General features: G+C 36.8%; 1 protein-coding gene across 3 annotated transcripts in view; it reads right to left on the bottom strand.

Annotated features, from left to right (window-relative positions):
* The window catches only part of RYR2 (ryanodine receptor 2), a 790,171-nt gene that overhangs the window by 283,206 nt on the left and 488,555 nt on the right, over positions 1–18,410 (bottom strand). For all 3 annotated transcript variants that reach the window (XM_063708024.1, XM_063708025.1, XM_063708026.1), the window contains exon 24: positions 1,291–1,450. In XM_063708024.1, the coding sequence (XP_063564094.1) occupies positions 1,291–1,450 (160 nt within the window). The remainder of the gene's footprint in view (positions 1–1,290; positions 1,451–18,410) is intronic.

Below are 18,410 nucleotides of genomic sequence, written 5' to 3'. Positions count from 1 at the left end.
AAGGATGCTTAATATTAGAGTACAGAACTCAATTCCATGGGATCGGGGAGATGCATCTACTCCTACAAGTGTGTAGGGCAATGCCACTTTGGAAATTACTTCTTTCCATTCACTCCCTGAGACCTGCTGCAGTATTTGCTCAAGTCTCCACATTTCAAGAAGCATAATCAATTCTCAATACTTTAACATAAGCAGGAATTGGGAGGCTGTGGATGTTCCCACCAAATCTCCCAAGAGTTAAAAAAAAAAAAAAAAGAAAGCTATGGAATCACACAGGGGTTGTTCTGGTAAACCAGAGAATAAATACTGTAAATACTGTGCTGTTGTTTTGTTGTTTTTGTTGTTGTTTTGAAACAGAGTCTCACTGCAGCCTCAACCTCCTGGGCTCAAGTGATCCTCCCACCTCAGCCCCCTGAGTAGCTGGGACTACAGGCATGTGCCCCATGCCCAGCTAATTCTTTAATTTTTTGTAGAGACGGTCTCTCGCTATGTTGCCCAGGCTGGTCTCAAACTCCCAGGCTCCAGCAGTCCTCCCACCTTAGCCTCCCAAAGTGCTGGGATTACAAGTGTGAGCCACCACGCCCAGCCAGAAATACTGTTTTGTCTTGTCTTTTCTTCCTTCCCTCTTTCAGGCAAATTTGTACTGAATACCTAATCCTGAATACCTTAATACCCAAATACCTGAATATCTACTGATGCCTGGAGCAAAATGATCTGCAACAGTAACTCAGTGGTGAAACCTGAACTGATGCGAGGCTGTTTACGGCCTTTACCCCTCTTTGGTATGACCATGCCTCCCTTGTGCGGAATGAATTGCAATTTGAAGTCACTTGCCCTACCAAGGTTGTTATGTATATACATGTAATATATCCTCAAATCACCATTCTGAAAACCAAATAAAAAGACTGAATTCTGAAATTTATGTGGCCCCAGGGGTTGTGAATAAGGGATGGTGAACCCGTTTTATTATCACTTTATCCCAGTCTTCTTACATTTCAAAAGTTTCTCCTAAAATACAGTCTCAGAGAGAGAAATACCACAAAACCATATTATAAGTCACCAGTGTAGTATTATTCATTGTGTGCCTCACATGTGTTCACGATTACAGCCAGAACTAAGGTCATGTAAATTCTTGAGTCTAGCATTAAACAGCTGTTTTAGTCCAAATGTGCACTATATGTGATCTATTTGATACAAGTTTTAAACTAGTCATTATGTAATCCTTCCTGTTACAAATTATGCTAACTCCCACTTAAGTAAGTCTCAGACCAAATGCTAATTCCCATGTACCTGTTGGATGCCATAAGTCCAGCCCTGCCGGATTCGATCCCGCGCCCACACATTATGCGCATTTTCTGCCAACTTGTCCACCATTGCTTCTTGCGACGGGGTGAGTTTGATAAAGCTCAGGTCCATAGGGGCAGGCTTGTATCCACTTGTCAGCTGGTAACTACAAATCACAGACAAAGAAATTTGTATATAATTGGCCCTTTCATAAAAATCTCTGTAAATATCATTTTCTGGCCCTACCTCATTGCTGTTGTTCCATAAACCACAGTGGTAACCAGTGGTGAAGTACCAGACAGCAAGCCTAGGTTCCTTTCACTTTAGCTAATAACTGATCAGAATGAAAAGCCACATAATCTTTGTGTTTTTGTTTTTACACCAATAAGACAGAAATGAGACAACTTACCTGTCTCTCAGAGATGAAAAGGACCTGTCATTTTTTGTGTTCCTAATAGCTGAGGCTTTTGTATAGTCTAAATCAAAATATTGGTTATTTATTGAAATATTTTAGAGATTTCTCTTCCTGTGAAGTCCTCATTTTTCTTCAACTGCTAAATGTTAGATTAATGTAATATTTATTTCATAAATCAGTGTATCCTTCAGATACTACCTATTTCTTATTCCACAGGGAAATTTAAATGCATTTGTAACTTATTTCCTTACTGTCATTCCTAGTTACATTATTTAGGAAGACTTTAAATAAGATAGAGACTAGAAAGTAAAGAAAATCACAGCTATATAACCATCTAAAATCTGATTGCATTTTATTTCCCTAGAGTTCAAGGATCTCTTAGCAGAGACTGCTTCTACATTCTAGGCTGGAGAGAAAAGGTATTACCATAATAAAACAGGTATAAGTTGTAATCGTTGGAAGAAATACAAAGTTGAAAATATTAACTTTTCAACGCACACATATAAGGGCAATAGTACTGCCCTGCTCCACACAGACACACAGCGCTTCATTCTATTTAACTACTGAGATTGGCACAAAGCCTATTTTATAACTGCTTTTCTTCCATTCTTCTGTCACTGTTGTATTCTCCATTATTGACTATACCTTGAGGTCAGGATCTGTTTCTGATTCATTTTTCTAACTGCCATTATCCTTAAAACAGTTCCCAGCAGATAACAGCCTTTTCATATATAGTTGTTGAAATAATTAATTTTATTTACCAAATTAATATAAACATAAATGCATCTTCAACTCAAGAACGTTCACTAGGTAATTATGCTGTTACAAAATTAATTATTAAAACATGAGAAAATGCTTTTAAAAATAAATGTGACAAAAGGCCGGGCACAGTGGCTCACACCTGTAATCCCAGCACTTTGGGAGGCCAACGTGGGTGGATCACATGAGGCCAGGAGTTCGAGACCAGCCTGGCCAACATGGTGAAACCCAGTCTCTACTAAAAATACAATGATTAGCCAGGTATGGTGGTGGGTGCCTGTAATCCCAGCTATTCGAGAGACTGAGGCAGGAGAATCACTTAAACCCAAGAGGCAGAGATTGCAGTGAGGAGAGATGACGCCACTGCTCTCCAGCCTGGGTGACAGAGCAAGACTCCATCTCTAAATAAATAAATAAATAAATAAATAAATAAATACATGCTTTTGAAAATAAACTACAAATTCTCTTAAAAATAGACTACTACTCTGGGCTATGACTGGCATCATTACAAGGCAAGCTCCTTGAAAGCAGGGAGTTTGTCCATTTTATTCACAGTGACCCCCCAGCACCTAGAATAGTGACCAATACATGGTAGGCATTCAGTAAAAATTTGTTGAATGAATCAATATATTACAGCAATAAATAACTTTTTTAAGGTTGAATACAGATGGCTTTAGCTTAGTTACTTCTATTTTACTATAATACATTCCATATATTGTAAGTAATTTATGTATAGGCTGGGCTTGGTAGCTCACTTCTGAATCCCAGCACTTTGGGAGGCCGAGGCAGGTGGATCGCTTGAGGTCAGGAGTTCAAGACAAGCCTGGCTGATATGGCAAAACCCCATCTCTACTAAAAAATACAAAACAATTAGCTGGGCATTGTGGCGCGCAACTGTAATCACAGCTACTTGGGAGGCTGAGGCATGAGAATCGCTTGAACCTGGGAGGCAGAGGTTGCAGTGAGCCGAGATTCTGCCACTGCACTCTGGCCTGGGTGACACGGCGAGACTCTGTCTCAAAACAACAACAACAACAAAAAAAAGTAATTTATCTATAGACACAAAAAAGTAATTCTTCTGTAGACAAAAGCTTTACCAATGTTTTGTTTTGAGTAGATTATAACAATTAGGACAAATTACTGATCTATGTCATTCAATTTACATTCATAAGTTAAATTTATGGACATTAAATTTTGTTCCATTTTAAATAAAAACTCTGTTTGTATGGGCAATTAACTGTAGCTTTTGTTTTTTTAATAAAGAAGCCATGTGGGAATTTTTTTAACAACTTCTATAAATCATTGTATTCGACAGACTTCTGACATTTAAATAGGCAAATCTATAAACTGTAATCATAGCTGAAGATATAAGTTCTTATTTGGAAAGTATTTTCTTTTATTTTAGAATATATAGATATAGATATATTTATGTATTTAAATTAAAAAAACCCCAAAACATTAATATATATATTTCACATATTATATATTTATGTTTTTAGTTTTTATTTTTGTTCTTTTTTGAGGCAAGGTCTCACTTTGTTGCCCAGGCCGCTCTTCAACCCCTGGCCTCAAGCAGTCCTCCTGCCTCAGCCTCCCAAATTGCTGGGATTACAGGCATGAGCCACCATTCCTGGCCTGGAAAGTATTTTTTTTTTTTATTTTTCAAGAAAAAGCTCCCACTGCATTTCAAATGCACCAACAGGTAATCAAGCTAGCATAGTCTAATGTCCAAGTTTAAGTTTGCTGGAGGCAGCCTCAGGGTACATGATGAAGAGCCCAGTCTTCTGTACTTCCTTGCCTCCTCACAACTACTTCTCACTCCCCACAACTGGCCCATGGTCACCCAGCACAAGCCAGCACACAATCTTCTTTCACTTTTCAGCAGCCTTGATCCCATCTAGCAGCCACAGAGGCCACACAGATGATGAAGTTTCGATACCCACCTGTGAATCACTGATCGGAGCCATTGCTACCCTAATGAGGGATACATGCATTCCCAAAGAGGAGTGATACTTTCTGGAAACCAATTTTTAATAGTAGACTTTCTAGCAGTATCTCATGGAATGAGGAAGTACTTTTGAAAGGTGGAAGGTGGGAAGGAGGTCTTTCCCAATAAAAACTTATAGACAAGTTATACTAATGTGCAAAGCTGGATAATATTGACATAATCATTCCTCTTTATTTTCTACATTGTTTTCTTCCCATACAGATTTCTTCTAGAATTGCTTTAATCTGTGATCTCAATGAAAACTTATGGAGATGCATTTGCATCTGTTTAAGTAGCCCAATAATTTGTTCACATTCATCTTCAGATGTGAACTACACTTTTTTAACTTTCTTTCCTCTATAACCTTGTACAAGAAAGGATTTGAAGCGTAGAATTGTTTTTTTAAATGGCTAATAATCCCATCCAAATTATAGTTACAAACTCTCACTTCACCTGAACCTTTTTATTTCCACCTATTTTGAACAACAAATCATTTGTACAGTAAAAATAAACATGAACATCTATGAAATTCATGGACTTTAACCAATTACAATGGATAACACTATTGACGTCATGAATGTTTCACCAATATGAATTAATGGTAACAGCAATAATTTATGAAACGATTTTTCTGTTTGTAGTACATTCTGACAAAGGAGCTAAGAATCAAATCGTTATATCAAAATGAGATATATTTAAAAGTAAATAAGTACACTTTGACAATGTTCATTTCACCTTATTAATACAATTTAATTAGGTACACAGAGGACAACCAACTGCTAATATGAATTATTATCTTCTTGTGGTTAAAAATGAACAAAGCCTTTGAATCAAATGTAATTGACATGAACCAGAAACTGCACAGTTTCAAGTAAAATTTCAGATTGATTTCCAAAAAGTTAAAGTAAATAAAAGAAAAAATACTAAAATAACTCTTGGAAAGCAAAATTTTATAGCCACCAAAATGGGAAAAACTCCTATTATTATTATATTAATACAAAAAACATATAGCTCATATTAAGATGTCTCTGTATTACATTCTACTTTCTCAAACATCATGAGAAACTTCTGCCAGAATCAGCCGACAGACTTTTCTCTCCTCCAATTTATTTACTGAACAGGTATATGTAGCTTTTACCCCCTTTCTTTAACATGCACATTCTCTGTGCCATCAATCATCCTATAAAATTAGCTTATGAGGAATATATATGAAATTAAACAAATGATTTAATATGCTCACTTTACAAAGTATCAAAATACGTTTATAGTTATTAGCTCTTAGTTTTATTTTGGCAACTACATAATTTAATAAAATAAAATAAAAAAGAATAAAACAACAACATTGAGAGTAATCAAATACCTAACAGTTTAGGCTTTGCTTTCCTGATAGCAAAATTTTTTTTAAATACCTCTGAAAACAAAACAAAACAACAAAGATCCTGGCCAACTATCAATTCTATTTGCATCAAGTCACCAAAGATATAAACAGAAAATTGACAGTGTTTGGCTCCACTGGGGAATTTTCATGTTAAGTTGCAGCTCAGTTTTGTGCTTCATTCCCATCTGACCCACATTTTTCCTAAACAGGTATTCCAGATGAGTCTTTGAAACAAGGGCTTAGTGTAATGTAATTAAAGGGCCAATTAAAGTGATTTAACAAGAACAAGGCAGAATACCAAAAACAGTAAGCACCAACCTTTTGTTTTTTTTAAGCCACCCCCACCTCCCAAGCTTACTTGTTTAATATGAATCAAGTTAAATGAAGCTTGGAAATCATTATATTGTGAAAGATATTGGTAAATACGTAAATATGTAAAGGCTACAGCCAAGTTCAAGGAGTGTTAGCTGTAAATTTCAAAGCCAAATCAGCCCTTCAAGTACCTTGGAACAAATGAGAAATCTCAGATGACTGCACACCAGAGACATTAAGAGCAAGTTTTGCTGAAAGCACATCTACTAGAAATGAATACTAGGCTGACGTTTTCACAGAAAACATATAGAGAATATTCAGAATCATTCTCCAGAAAACAAATACAGAAGGATTAATTTCCAGAAAGGAGAAAACAAGGGTTATATTCTTCTACTTTTTTACTTTTGTTTGTTTTTAAATAAAAACATGTAATATGAAGATGTGCCCTACTCCCCCGACCCCAAACTCCTTTTTACTTGAAGGGCTTCCTACACCCCTCAGCCCCTTTGAAACAAGACCATGAAGTATCCACTGCTCTCAAGAAGGAGGCATTTCGAGAGAGAGAGAGGGAAAAAAAAGCTATACTTGGCTTTTGGATTTTAAAATGTCTTTGAACATTCAATGCAGAGACAAAGATCTTTATAGCAGGGCCTTGTGATATTAAAATCTCTGCTTTTGAATACCAAAGGAACAAAGCCCTTACGCCTTAGGACAGAAAAGAACAGATAAATAACCCAGGGCCTCCAGTCTAAGATAGGCTGAAAATTCCAGAGCCTAGAGGAGGGGAGAGTCAGAGGAGGCAAGTTCTCCCCAGCCTTCTGCCCAAGTGAGGACCAGATAGATCACAGAGCCAAAGTGAGCTTCTATCTTGCTTCCTATATTGTACTCAGCCAAATGGCAGAGTCTCATCATTTCACAGATCCAAACCCATGAACAGTACAGATATGGTGACAAACTAATTCCAGGCTGATGGGGCTGTGGCAACCCTTCCTTCTCCCTCCACCGATAGGCTGCAATCTCCAAGCAGCCAGAGAGAGCATTCTTAGGTTTCCAGCACTCCTAAAGAGGCCCGGATGAGGCACGAGAAGGAACAGTGACTCACAGAGGGGAGGAGGGCACCCAATGTGAACCCAATATCAAATCAGTGCAGAACACATACATCCTGTAAAATGCCAGCAGAGATGAATGAAGACAATTCAGTCGAAGACAGCAAAGTCAGATGAGAATGGCCAACGATTGAACGAGACCTCCCTATCAGGTGAGTACCCAGAACATAAGCAGCCCTGGTAATAAGAGGGGCATAAATCTTGTATTCAATTTCACCGTCAAATATTCATTCAGCAGTAGAATGCTTTCAGGTGCTATTCTAGGAACTAATAATACATGGGAGGCTGACGCGGGCGGATCACCTGAGGTCGGGAGTTTGAGACCAGCCTGACCAACATGGAGAAACCCCAACTCTACTAAAAATACAAAATTAGCTGGGTGTGGTGGTGCATGCCTGTAATGCCAGCTGCTTGGGAGGCTGAGGCAGGAGAATCGCTTGAACCCGGGAGGCGGAGGTTGCGGTGAGCCGAGATGGCGCCATCGCACTCCAGCCTGGGCAACAAGAATGAAACTCCATCTCAAAATAAATAAATAAATAAATAAATAAATAAATAAATAAATAAATAAATGAATAAATAAATAAAGACAAAAATGTATACCTTTATAGAAATCATGTTTGTCAGGCCTCTGAGCCTAAGCCAAGCCATCGCATCCCCTGTGACTTGCACCTATATGCCCAGGTGGCCTGAAGTAACTGAAGAATCACAAAAGAAGTGAAAATGCCCTGCCCCGCCTTAACTGATGACATTCCACCACAAAAGAAGTGAAAATGGCCGGTCCTTGTCTTAAGTGATGACACTATCTTGTGAAAGTCCTTTTCCTCGCTCATCCTGGCTCAAAAAGCTCCCCCACTGAACACCTTGTGACCCCACTCCTGCCCACCAGAGAACAAATCCCCTTTGACTGTAATTTTCCTTTATCTACCCAAATCCTATAAAACGGCACCACCCTTATCTCCCTTCGCTGACTCTCTTTTCGGATTCAGCCCGCCTGCACCCAGGTGATTAAAAGCTTTATTGCTCACACAAAGCCTGTTTGGTGGTCTCTTCACACGGACGCACATGAAAATGTTCCAATGAGGAATCAAGTACGAAACCAAATAAAGTCTAATATAATAGTATGTTAGAAGATTTAAATGCTATGAAGAAAAATAAAGTAGGAAAGGGGGATAGGAGGAATCACGTTTTTAAATAGAGCACAATTTTAAAGACGTTGAGGGAGACCACTTGAGAAGATGACATTGGAATCAAGACCTAAAGGTGAGACTAGACACAGAAAATATCGATATAATTATGTTTGCCCTAAACAAACTAGAATTAATTTATCACTGTCAGGCTGCATTCTGGCTACAAGGCTCATTGGATTTAAATCCTAAATTAAGCCCAATCAGAGAAAATGAAGAACACGGCACATTGGTGCATTTTTAAATTTCTGGTCTGTGAAATTTACCCACTACACACAAAAAGAGTATCTAAGGGTTTTTCTTTTCTTCATAATTACAGTGCCTCATCTTTACAGAAAAATCCAACTGTATTTCTAAACCATTTTTCACTGAGGTAAATATTTACAAAACTGAATTTTGTACATGTGCTTGTGTCTATGTAAACAGTATACATATGGGTACACATTCAGTATCTAATACATTCATTTCAGAAAGTCATTTTAAATGTGTGTGTGTGCACGTAGATATATAGATAGATAGATAGATAGATAGATAGATAGATAGATACACACACACATGCATCGAGCATATCATTCTCAGCCTTTTATCTGACCTACTATGCCTGAGAGATACCACCTTGTTTCCTGTCACATGTAGTAGCTTCACAGCATTAGGGCTAACGCTGTGTTGGGAAGAGCAGAAAACCTAGCAGTAGTTTTAGAAACCTCTCAGATGATCCTAGTATGCTTTTTTTTTTTTTTTTTTTAATATTTTGAGATGGAGTTTCACTTTTGTTGTCCAGGCTGGAGTACAATGATGCGATCTCAGCTTACTGCAACCTCTGCCTCCCAGGCTCAAGTGATTCTCCCGCCTCAGCCTCCCAAGTAGCTGGGATTACAGGCACCTGCCACCATGCGTGGCTAATTTTTGTATTTTTAGTAGAGACAGAGTTTCACCATGTTGGCCAGGCTGGTCTAGAACCCCTGACCTCAGGTGATCCGACCGCCTCGGCCTCCCAAAGTGTTGGGATTACAGGCATGAGCCACCGTGCTCAGCCCTAATAGGCTTTTAAACACTCAAGCAGCCTTTGAGTTACTGTGTTTTGTGTTGATTTCATAATAGATAAGTGCTAAATGAAAGTTTAAATAAATGCCATTAATATTCAGACAGGATTTTATTTTCATTTAAATCTACAGCTTTTCGAACAATCTCAAACACTCAATTAGGCATATGAGATAGTGAGGACCACAAGCTCTTGGAGTGAGTGGATTGTTTTTCAGTTGCGTATTTCTTTATTGCTATAATAATTTAACTCTAGGCTCATCAAACTATGCAGTGTGTCAAGAGTTTAGCTGCAATAAATGAGGGAAGATGCGTGAAATTAAGAATAGATGATAATGTGTTGTGCTCTTCACTGTTTGCTTGTTTGTTTTGAGAGGAAGGAGAAAAAGAGGCTCAGGAGGAAAGAAAAAAACTACAATGAATCATCCATTCTTCAAAATTTCTTAAGAATTTTCCATTAAATTATGTCTATTATATATCAGAAATTGGCTATTTAAAAAAAAATTATTTCTAAGTTCTGGGGTACATGTGCAGGATGTACACAAAAATTGGCTATTTTAAAAAAAGATTTTATTTTTATTAAGTTCTGGGGTAAATGTGCAGGATGTGCAGGTGACACAGGTAAACGTGTGCCATGGTGGTTTGCTGCACCTATCAACCCATCAACTACGTGTGAAGCCCAGCATGCATTAACTCTTGTTCCTAATGCTCTCCCTCCCCATGCCCCACTCCCTACAGGCTCCAGTGTGTGTTGTTCCTCTCCCTGTGTCCATGTGTTCTCATTGTTCAGCTCCCACTTATAAGTGAGAACATGCAGTGTTTGGTTTTCTGTTCCTGCATTAGTTTATTGAGGATAATGACTTCTGGCTCCACTGGCTGCACAGTACAAAAATTAGCTATTTTTAATAGGGAATATAGCATTTAATTCCAATTGATATATTGAACTTGACCGATTATCAAAATGTCTCTAAAACATATGCAAAAGAGACAGCAGTAGAAATATTGTGGGCTATGAAAAGGTTATTCTGCTATGATACTGCTCTTTCATAGACCATAGCCCAAGGGTTGCATGTAGGAATCGACCATATTTCTAATAGTTACACAAAAGCAACTTAAAATGCATATGTGTATCATATGAAACCCTGGCACTCAGGAAATACATGCTTTCAGCAAGGGGAAGTGAGAGTCAAACTCAGAAATGACAGAGGTAAACCTGGTAGAAAACAATACTGGTTCTTATCAAGATTTTAACCAAAAATTAATCTTCTTGTGAACATTATATTTTGCTTAAATAATACATTTTAAGAAAAGCTAAGACAATTTCTAATCTATGACTTTTATCAGTGTATCTAGGTTGTATCTAGGTTATATGGCCTGTGCATCCATACAGAATGTTCAGAAGAATGCACCTTTAAAGTCATCCACTAGGTTATGCCTATGTCTTGTTCTCCCTAATCCAGTCAGTATTAAGTCCCTTGGAATGTAGAATTCAAGACACCAGGACAAGGGTGGAAATAAGAAACCTTGCTCTCAATCATCACCTCTCTCCTTTAAAATTTGTCCCCCCGGTTTCTTCCCACTATTTACATAAACATGCTCATGTGTCTCCTATGCTTTATCAAATTTTTATTTTTTTAAATTTATTTATTGTGATGGAGTCTCACTCTGTCACCCAGGCTGGAGTGCAGTGGTATGATCTTGGCTCACAGCAACCTCCGCCACTCAGGTTTAAGCAATTTTCCTGGCTCAGCCTCCCAAGTAGCTGGGATTACAGGTTGTGCCACCACGCCCAGCTAATTTTTGTATTTTTAGTAGAGACAGGGTTTCACCATGTTGGCCAGGCTGGTCTGGAACTCCTGACCTCAAGTGATCCGCCTGCGTTGGCCTCCCAAAGTGCTGGGATTACAGCTGTGAGCCACCAGGCCTGGCCAAAAAAAAAACTTCTTTAAACACCATTTCCTTCTGAAACGAATACCATCAATACCATCTTCACTTTTTTTTTTTTTTTTTTTGAGACAGAGTCTTGCTCTGTCACCCAGGCTGGAGTGCAGTGGCACGATCTTGGCTCACTGACAGTTCCGCCTCCTGGGTTCAAGCAATTCTCCTGCCTCAGCCTCCCGAGTGGCTGGGATTACAGGTGTTCACCACCATGCCTGGCTAATTTTTTTTTTAATTTTTAGTAGAGACGCGGTTTCACCATGTTGCCCAGGCTGGTCTCGAACTCCTGACCTCAGATGATCTGCCCACCTCGGCTTCCCAAAGTGCTGGGATTACAGGCGTAAGCCACTGCTCCTGGCCTGAACTTCCTAAAGACTAGTTATATTCCTCCTATCTCCTCTTTTCCACTAACACTTTTTTTAAGTTGATTAAAACCTGGTTTCAGTTATCAATCACCTCTTTGTTATTACTATGAAAAATTCCAGTCCTATGCAAAAGTATCAAAAATAGTGAAGACACTTGAAGCTCTCCTACTGTTACACCACAATTCCAATCCCCTCCTTATCCCCACAGAGAATTATTACTCTGAATTTGAAGTTGACTATTCCTAGACATGATTTTTATAGTGTTCTTCCATATATCTGGCTCTATGAATTATCTGTAGAATTATATTTTATGTTCTTAAACTTTAAACAGTATCACACTGTATCACCTTTTTGGTAACATGCTTTTTTTTGTTTTTGGCTCTAAGGAGCATTTTTGAGATTTGTCCATTGAATCTATCTAGCTATAGTTAACTCATTTTAACGGCTCTATAGTATGCCATTACATGAATCTATAAAAACTATATTTAGGCCGGGCACGGTGGCTCACACCTGTAATCCCAGCAATTTGGGAGGCCAAGGCAGGCGGATCACCTGAGGTCAGGAGTTCAAGACCAGCCTGACCAACATGGTGAAATCCCGTCTCTACTAAAAAATACAAAAATTAGCTGGGCGTGGTGGCGAGCGCCTGTACTAGGGAGGCTGAGGCGGGAGAATTGCTTGAACCCGGGAGGCGGAGGTTGCAGCAAGCCAAGATTGTGCCACTGCACTCCAGCCTGGGTGACAGAGCAAGACTCCATCTAAAAACAAAACAAAACAAACAAAAAAACAACTGTATAGGGATTGATGGGAATTTGGTGGAAATTTAAATTGTTTCCAATTCAGTGCTATTGCAATCTATGCTGCAATGAATATTCTTTTCAGGTTTGTTTTGCATGAGTACAAAAGTATCTCTAAAGTTTATTTCTGGAAAAGAAATGGGTCACCTTCAACTTTATAAGGCTTATAAGATTAGGCTAAATTGATCTGCATAGTAGTTGTACTAATTTACATAGTCTTCCATTTTTTCTCACCTGGTGGGGGTGAAATAGCTTTTCATTGTGATTTTAATTTACATTTCCTTGATTAGTACTGAGGTTGAGTGTCTTTCATATGCTTATTGGATCTGCAGGGGTTTTTTATGAATTATGTTCATATCCTTTGCTCATTTTTCTATTTGGGCATCTTTTTATTAATTTTTAGGAGTTCTTGATATTGTGCTGCAAGTCTTTTTTTTTTTTTTTTTTTTTTTTTTTGAGATGGAGTCTCGCTCTGTCGCCCAGGCTGGAGTGCAGTGGCGCGATCTTGGCTCACTGCAAGCTCCGCCTCCTGGGCTCACGCCATTCTCCTGCCTCAGCCTCCCTAGTAGCTGGGACTACAGGCACCCACCACCACGCCTGGCTAATTTTTTTTTTTTTTTGAGACGGAGTCTCGCTCTGTCGTCCGGGCTGGAGTGCAGTGGCACTATCGCAGCCTCCCGGATTCACGCCATTCTCCTGCCTCAGTCTCCCCAGTAGCAGGGACTACAGGCGCCCGCCACCACGCCCGGCTAATTTTTTTGTATTTTTATTAGAGACGGGGTTTCACCATATTAGCCAGGATGGTCTCGATCTCCTGACCTCGTGATCCGCCCGCCTCGGCCTCCCAAAGTGCTGGGGTTACAGGCGTGAGCCACCGCGCCCGGCCACCCGGCTAATTTTTTGTATTTTTTAGTAGAGACGGGGTTACACCGTGTTAGCCAGGATGGTCTCAATCTCCTGACCTTGTGATCCGCCTGCCTCGGCCTCCCAAAGTGCTGGGATTAACAGATGCTTTTGATGCACAGATTTTTTTCCTTTAGCAAGTGCATATTTCAGATTAGAGGACATGAAACATAAATAACATCAAGTGCAGAAGCACACTTAAAAAGAAATAAAGCAAGGTTAAGGAAATGGTCAAGCGTCCTATTATTGTTAGAAATAATTCTGTAAATTCTCCTGAGTTTTCTATGCAATATTACCTGCTATTGATGACAATTTGGTGTTTTTCCTTTCCAAGCCTCATGATTTTTTTTCTTGTCTCACTGCACTGGCCTTATTGAATACATCAAGTAGTAGTGACTTATATTGTCTCATTCCTAAACCTTAAAGGAAAAATTTGAGATTTTACCTTATAGATTATTGGTTTCTGTTGTCCCTTGTTAGGTTAAAGAAATCTCTCAGAGTATTGCCTTCTAAGAGTTTATATGCTTATAAATAAAAAAATCTTATGAATTATTTACTTCTAAACACATTGGGATGATCATATGAATTTTCTTCTTTATTAAGCATAAATTTAATGGATACATTTTCTAATGTTAACCTATCTTTTCACTACTAGAATAAACTCAGCTTGGTCATATTATACTTTGTTAATACACTACTGAGGTGTTTGCCAGTATGTTCCTTAGCATTTTTGCATCTATGCTCATCATAGCAATGGATTGTAATTTCCCTTTTTCATACTGTCTTGATCTGGGCTTTGATATGAAAATCATATCATCAGAAAATAAACTGTGAAGTGTTTCTTCCTCTTTATGTGAGATCGTATTTGGTAGAAATCAATAGAAAAGTTGTTTAGGATCTGTGTGTGTGTGTGTGTGTGTGTGTGTGTGTGTGTGTGTTTGATTCAATTCCTTTAACAGTTATAGCTCTATTCACATTTTCTTTCTTATTGGATCAGTTTTGATATTATTCTATACAATTGTCCATATTTTTACCTTTAGAAAGTTTTAATGTACATTTATTACATTTTTCAAAATATTCCTAAGTTTGCTAACAAAATTGTTTTTTCTTTTTCCTTTGTCAATCTTTTCGGAGTCTTTTTCCCCTGCTTAGTAGGTTTTTAAAACAGGCTCTTGGCATCATTGGTGTTTATATTTCATCCCACCCCCACCAAATTCATTAATATTGCTCTTATTATAATTTATTTTCTTTTACTTTCTCCAAGTAATACTTAATATATGCAATTCATGTTTTAATATGAAATATTTTCCTTTTCCATTATTGTGTTTTACAATTTCCATGATGTATAAATCCAAGAGATCTATTGTACAGCATGGTTAATATAGTTAATAATGAGGTATTATATATTGAACTTGCTAAGAGATTTGATTTTAAGTGTTCTCACAAAAAAAAAGGGATTATGTGAGGTAATAGATACATTAATTGGCTTGGTTTAGCCATTCCACAGCATATATATATTTCAAAGTATCATGTGGTATACCATAAATATATGTAATTCATATTCATCAAACTAAAAAATAAATGAAACCAAAATATTAAAAAGCTTTTTAAAAATCTGGTTTTGAATCATCCATTTATAAGAGTATAAAGGTATGAAAAAAGGATAGGTTCATTTAGCAAGATCAAGAAATATGGGTTATCTTTTTAATTAGAAATAAACAAAGGCAGAGTGGTAAATAAGTAAATAATTTCCCAGATGATATGCTTGATCCATAACCTATTTAGAAGTATATTTTTAAATGTCTAAATGTGTCATGATTTGTTATTTTTGCTGTTATTCTTTGTGATCCAGTGTATATGATCTTTACGATATCAGTGTCTAATGTCCTAAAGGATACTAAATTTTATAAATGTTTCATGCATGCAGCACTCTATATATGTCAAGCTTTTAATTGGTGTGTGTTTATATTTTTATTAATCTTTGTTAACATTTATCTGTTACACATATCAGTTTCTGAGATTTGTGTTAGGTCTATCACTGTGATTGCATATTTGTCTATTTCTTTTTGAAAATCTACTAGTATTTTTCTTCATTGATTTTTGAAGCTGTTTTACTTGGTGTATACATGAGTAGTTATAGCATGATGCTTGTTTCCTCAATCCTCCATATAGCGGCCTTCTTTTCTTAATATTAATTTTGTTTAAGGGCAATTTTGTTTTATTTAGAAACTAATAAAAGGAGAGTACGTCAGTTTCATTTTGAGCAGTATTGCCTAGTGTGTCATTCTTACTATTTTCAGCTTTTCTATGTTCTAAAGTTATTGATGTACCTCTTATAGCTGTATATCATAAATTATCTTTTTGAATCCAATCTGACAATTTCTGTTACACACATGGAGAATTTAACCCATGTACATTTGTTATGACTAATGGTGTATCTGGATTTACATCTGTCATCAGATTTTTATTATAAAAAATCATTATAAAATAACTACAAAAGTGTATGCTTCAAAGCATTATAATAAAATTAACTTCATTAATCCACCACGAAGTTAACAATTAGAACATTACTAACATTACATCTATCTGTGTGCTGCTCCCCATCTTACATCCCTGCCTATATTTATACCAAAGATAATTACTATCTAGAATTATAATTTCATTGATTTTTAAAAGTCAGTCCTTATCGAAGTATGTATCTCCAAAATATGTATTTAGTTTTTATTTTTTAGTTTTACTTGCTTTTGAGCCTCAAAGATGGTTTTACATTGCATCACCTTGTAGAATGCTTTTTACACCCTTATTATTTTTTAGGTTCATCTATGTTGTCATTTATAATTCCGTGATTTTATTATTAGACTATAGCCAACTTGATTCATTTTCTTATTGAAGAATATTTCTTCCACCTCCTATAACTCCCCCCTTACTCTTTAGCTATTCCAAATAACGTTGCTATGAATGATAGTTTGCCTGCTTGTCGGTGCGAACTGTCTCTAGGGTATATCTCTATGAGTGGAACTGCTGGGTAGCAAGACGTGCAAATGTTCAATTTTACACAGTGATGCCAAATTGCTTGCAAAATGGTTGTTTAAAAACCCCAACATTTTAGGCTTGCGCTGATCTGCATACATGTCAATACCAGTTATTATGAAGATTTTTGTCAACAGAGAAAGAATAAAATGATATCTCATGGCAAATTTAGAGACAGTATATAGACTGTCAGCAGGTCCAAGTATAGTTTTCATTTAAGGGTCTCAGCTTTTCCATATCTTCACCCACTCTCAAATAATTGCTGTGTTGCGTTGTGAGAGCAACACAAGGAATATGCATTAATAAATACTCAAGGCAGAGGACATTAGTTCCTCAATGAGACAAACTTATTTTTAAACCCTGTGCCCCATCCATCTATCTTTCTATCATCCAGCTATCAATCTATCATCTACCTATCTTAAAGTTAGAAATTGGAATTGAGATGATTGTCATGGGGACATGTATTAACCCATTTGTTTCAACAGAAAAATACAACCAGATATTTTTGACAAAAGATAATTCTGTTTTAGCTGATTGTTTTGACAGTGACAACTGCCTTTATCAATTAGATTTTATAACAGATAGAATCTATACATGAAATAAGTTGAATTGTATCCCAAATACATACACACACATGCACACACACTCACGCATAGCATTTGATACAAACAATTGATTAAATGTATTATGCTGTCAAAGATAATGTGAAATTAACATTTCTACTTTCTTATCCTTCTGAGTAAAAGAGTAACAGGTATAATTACCAGGTTGTTGTTTTTTGGTTTTTGGTTTTGTTCTGTTTTAGCCTTAATAATGCCTTTTTTGGATACTTTCCAAAAAACCTGAGAGTGGTTTGGAAAGGATGAGGATAATGAAAATGAGAGGATAATGAATTCTTTTGCAAGTTAGGTAGATTCCAATTTTTGGCTTTCAAGAAACTGAACAAAGGCATAATTGAGCTGTCACCCTGAAAAAAATCATTAAATATGATTTTTCATAACAAACAATTATGGTTTTTGGTTCACTTAACTCAATGATCTTTTTAATAACAAAAATTATTTATATGAACGAAGAATGCAACCACTCTGCCAACTTGACTCTATCAATAAATATTATTTGTATGTGAATACATAATGTAATTGGATAAAGAATAGCTAAATCCATCTTACTATGAGCTATTTCCAATAACATCCTATTTTCTATGAATTTTTATTAAAAACAATTTATGTTGTTTTGAGCACCTGTGTACTAAAATAATATAATGATAACTCAGGAGGAAAATTTTAACTTAATGACTATGATCACAGAAAACAAAAACAATTAAAAATTCAATTTAGATACATATCTTAGTTATAATGTAGGATAGAGTACTCAAAGACTGCCAAGCATAAAACATTGATTATTAGCATAATATACAGTAGGAGAAATAATTTGAAAATACAGTTGAAAAAGGAAAATGAAATAATGTAAAATTCTCCATTATCAACATTTTTATATCATTTTTAAACAGATGATGGCAGATATCTGAACACTGTGGTCTGTGCTCATAAGATACACTCAAAGTTGATGAAAAAGTGTCATTTTGAAACATAAATATGCAAAATGTACCCATAAAATCACATCTTTTGGAACTATTTAAATTTTCAAGAAAAATTTTAGAACCTAAAACTGCGCAAGGTAACAATACAGTTTTTATAAACTCACTTATGGAGCACCTGAGTAAAAATGTTCATAGACTGTTGAACTAGAGACTTGCTTAAATCTGCATTTGCACAGCAAAAGCACAATTTCTACTTGGATTTTATGTTTTTCTGGGGTAACATGAGGCCTGAGGTGACTGATAGAGATTATGGGGTGGCTACTTTGATTATATCTCGATGCTATTATTTAATACATCTACAGGCCTGCTAC

Source organism: Gorilla gorilla, chromosome 1 (genome assembly GCF_029281585.2).
Source record: "Gorilla gorilla gorilla isolate KB3781 chromosome 1, NHGRI_mGorGor1-v2.1_pri, whole genome shotgun sequence".
NCBI lineage: Eukaryota > Metazoa > Chordata > Mammalia > Primates > Hominidae > Gorilla > Gorilla gorilla.
The sequence above is the reverse complement of the archived record's forward strand: the minus strand, read 5'-3'. Positions and strand labels throughout refer to the sequence as shown.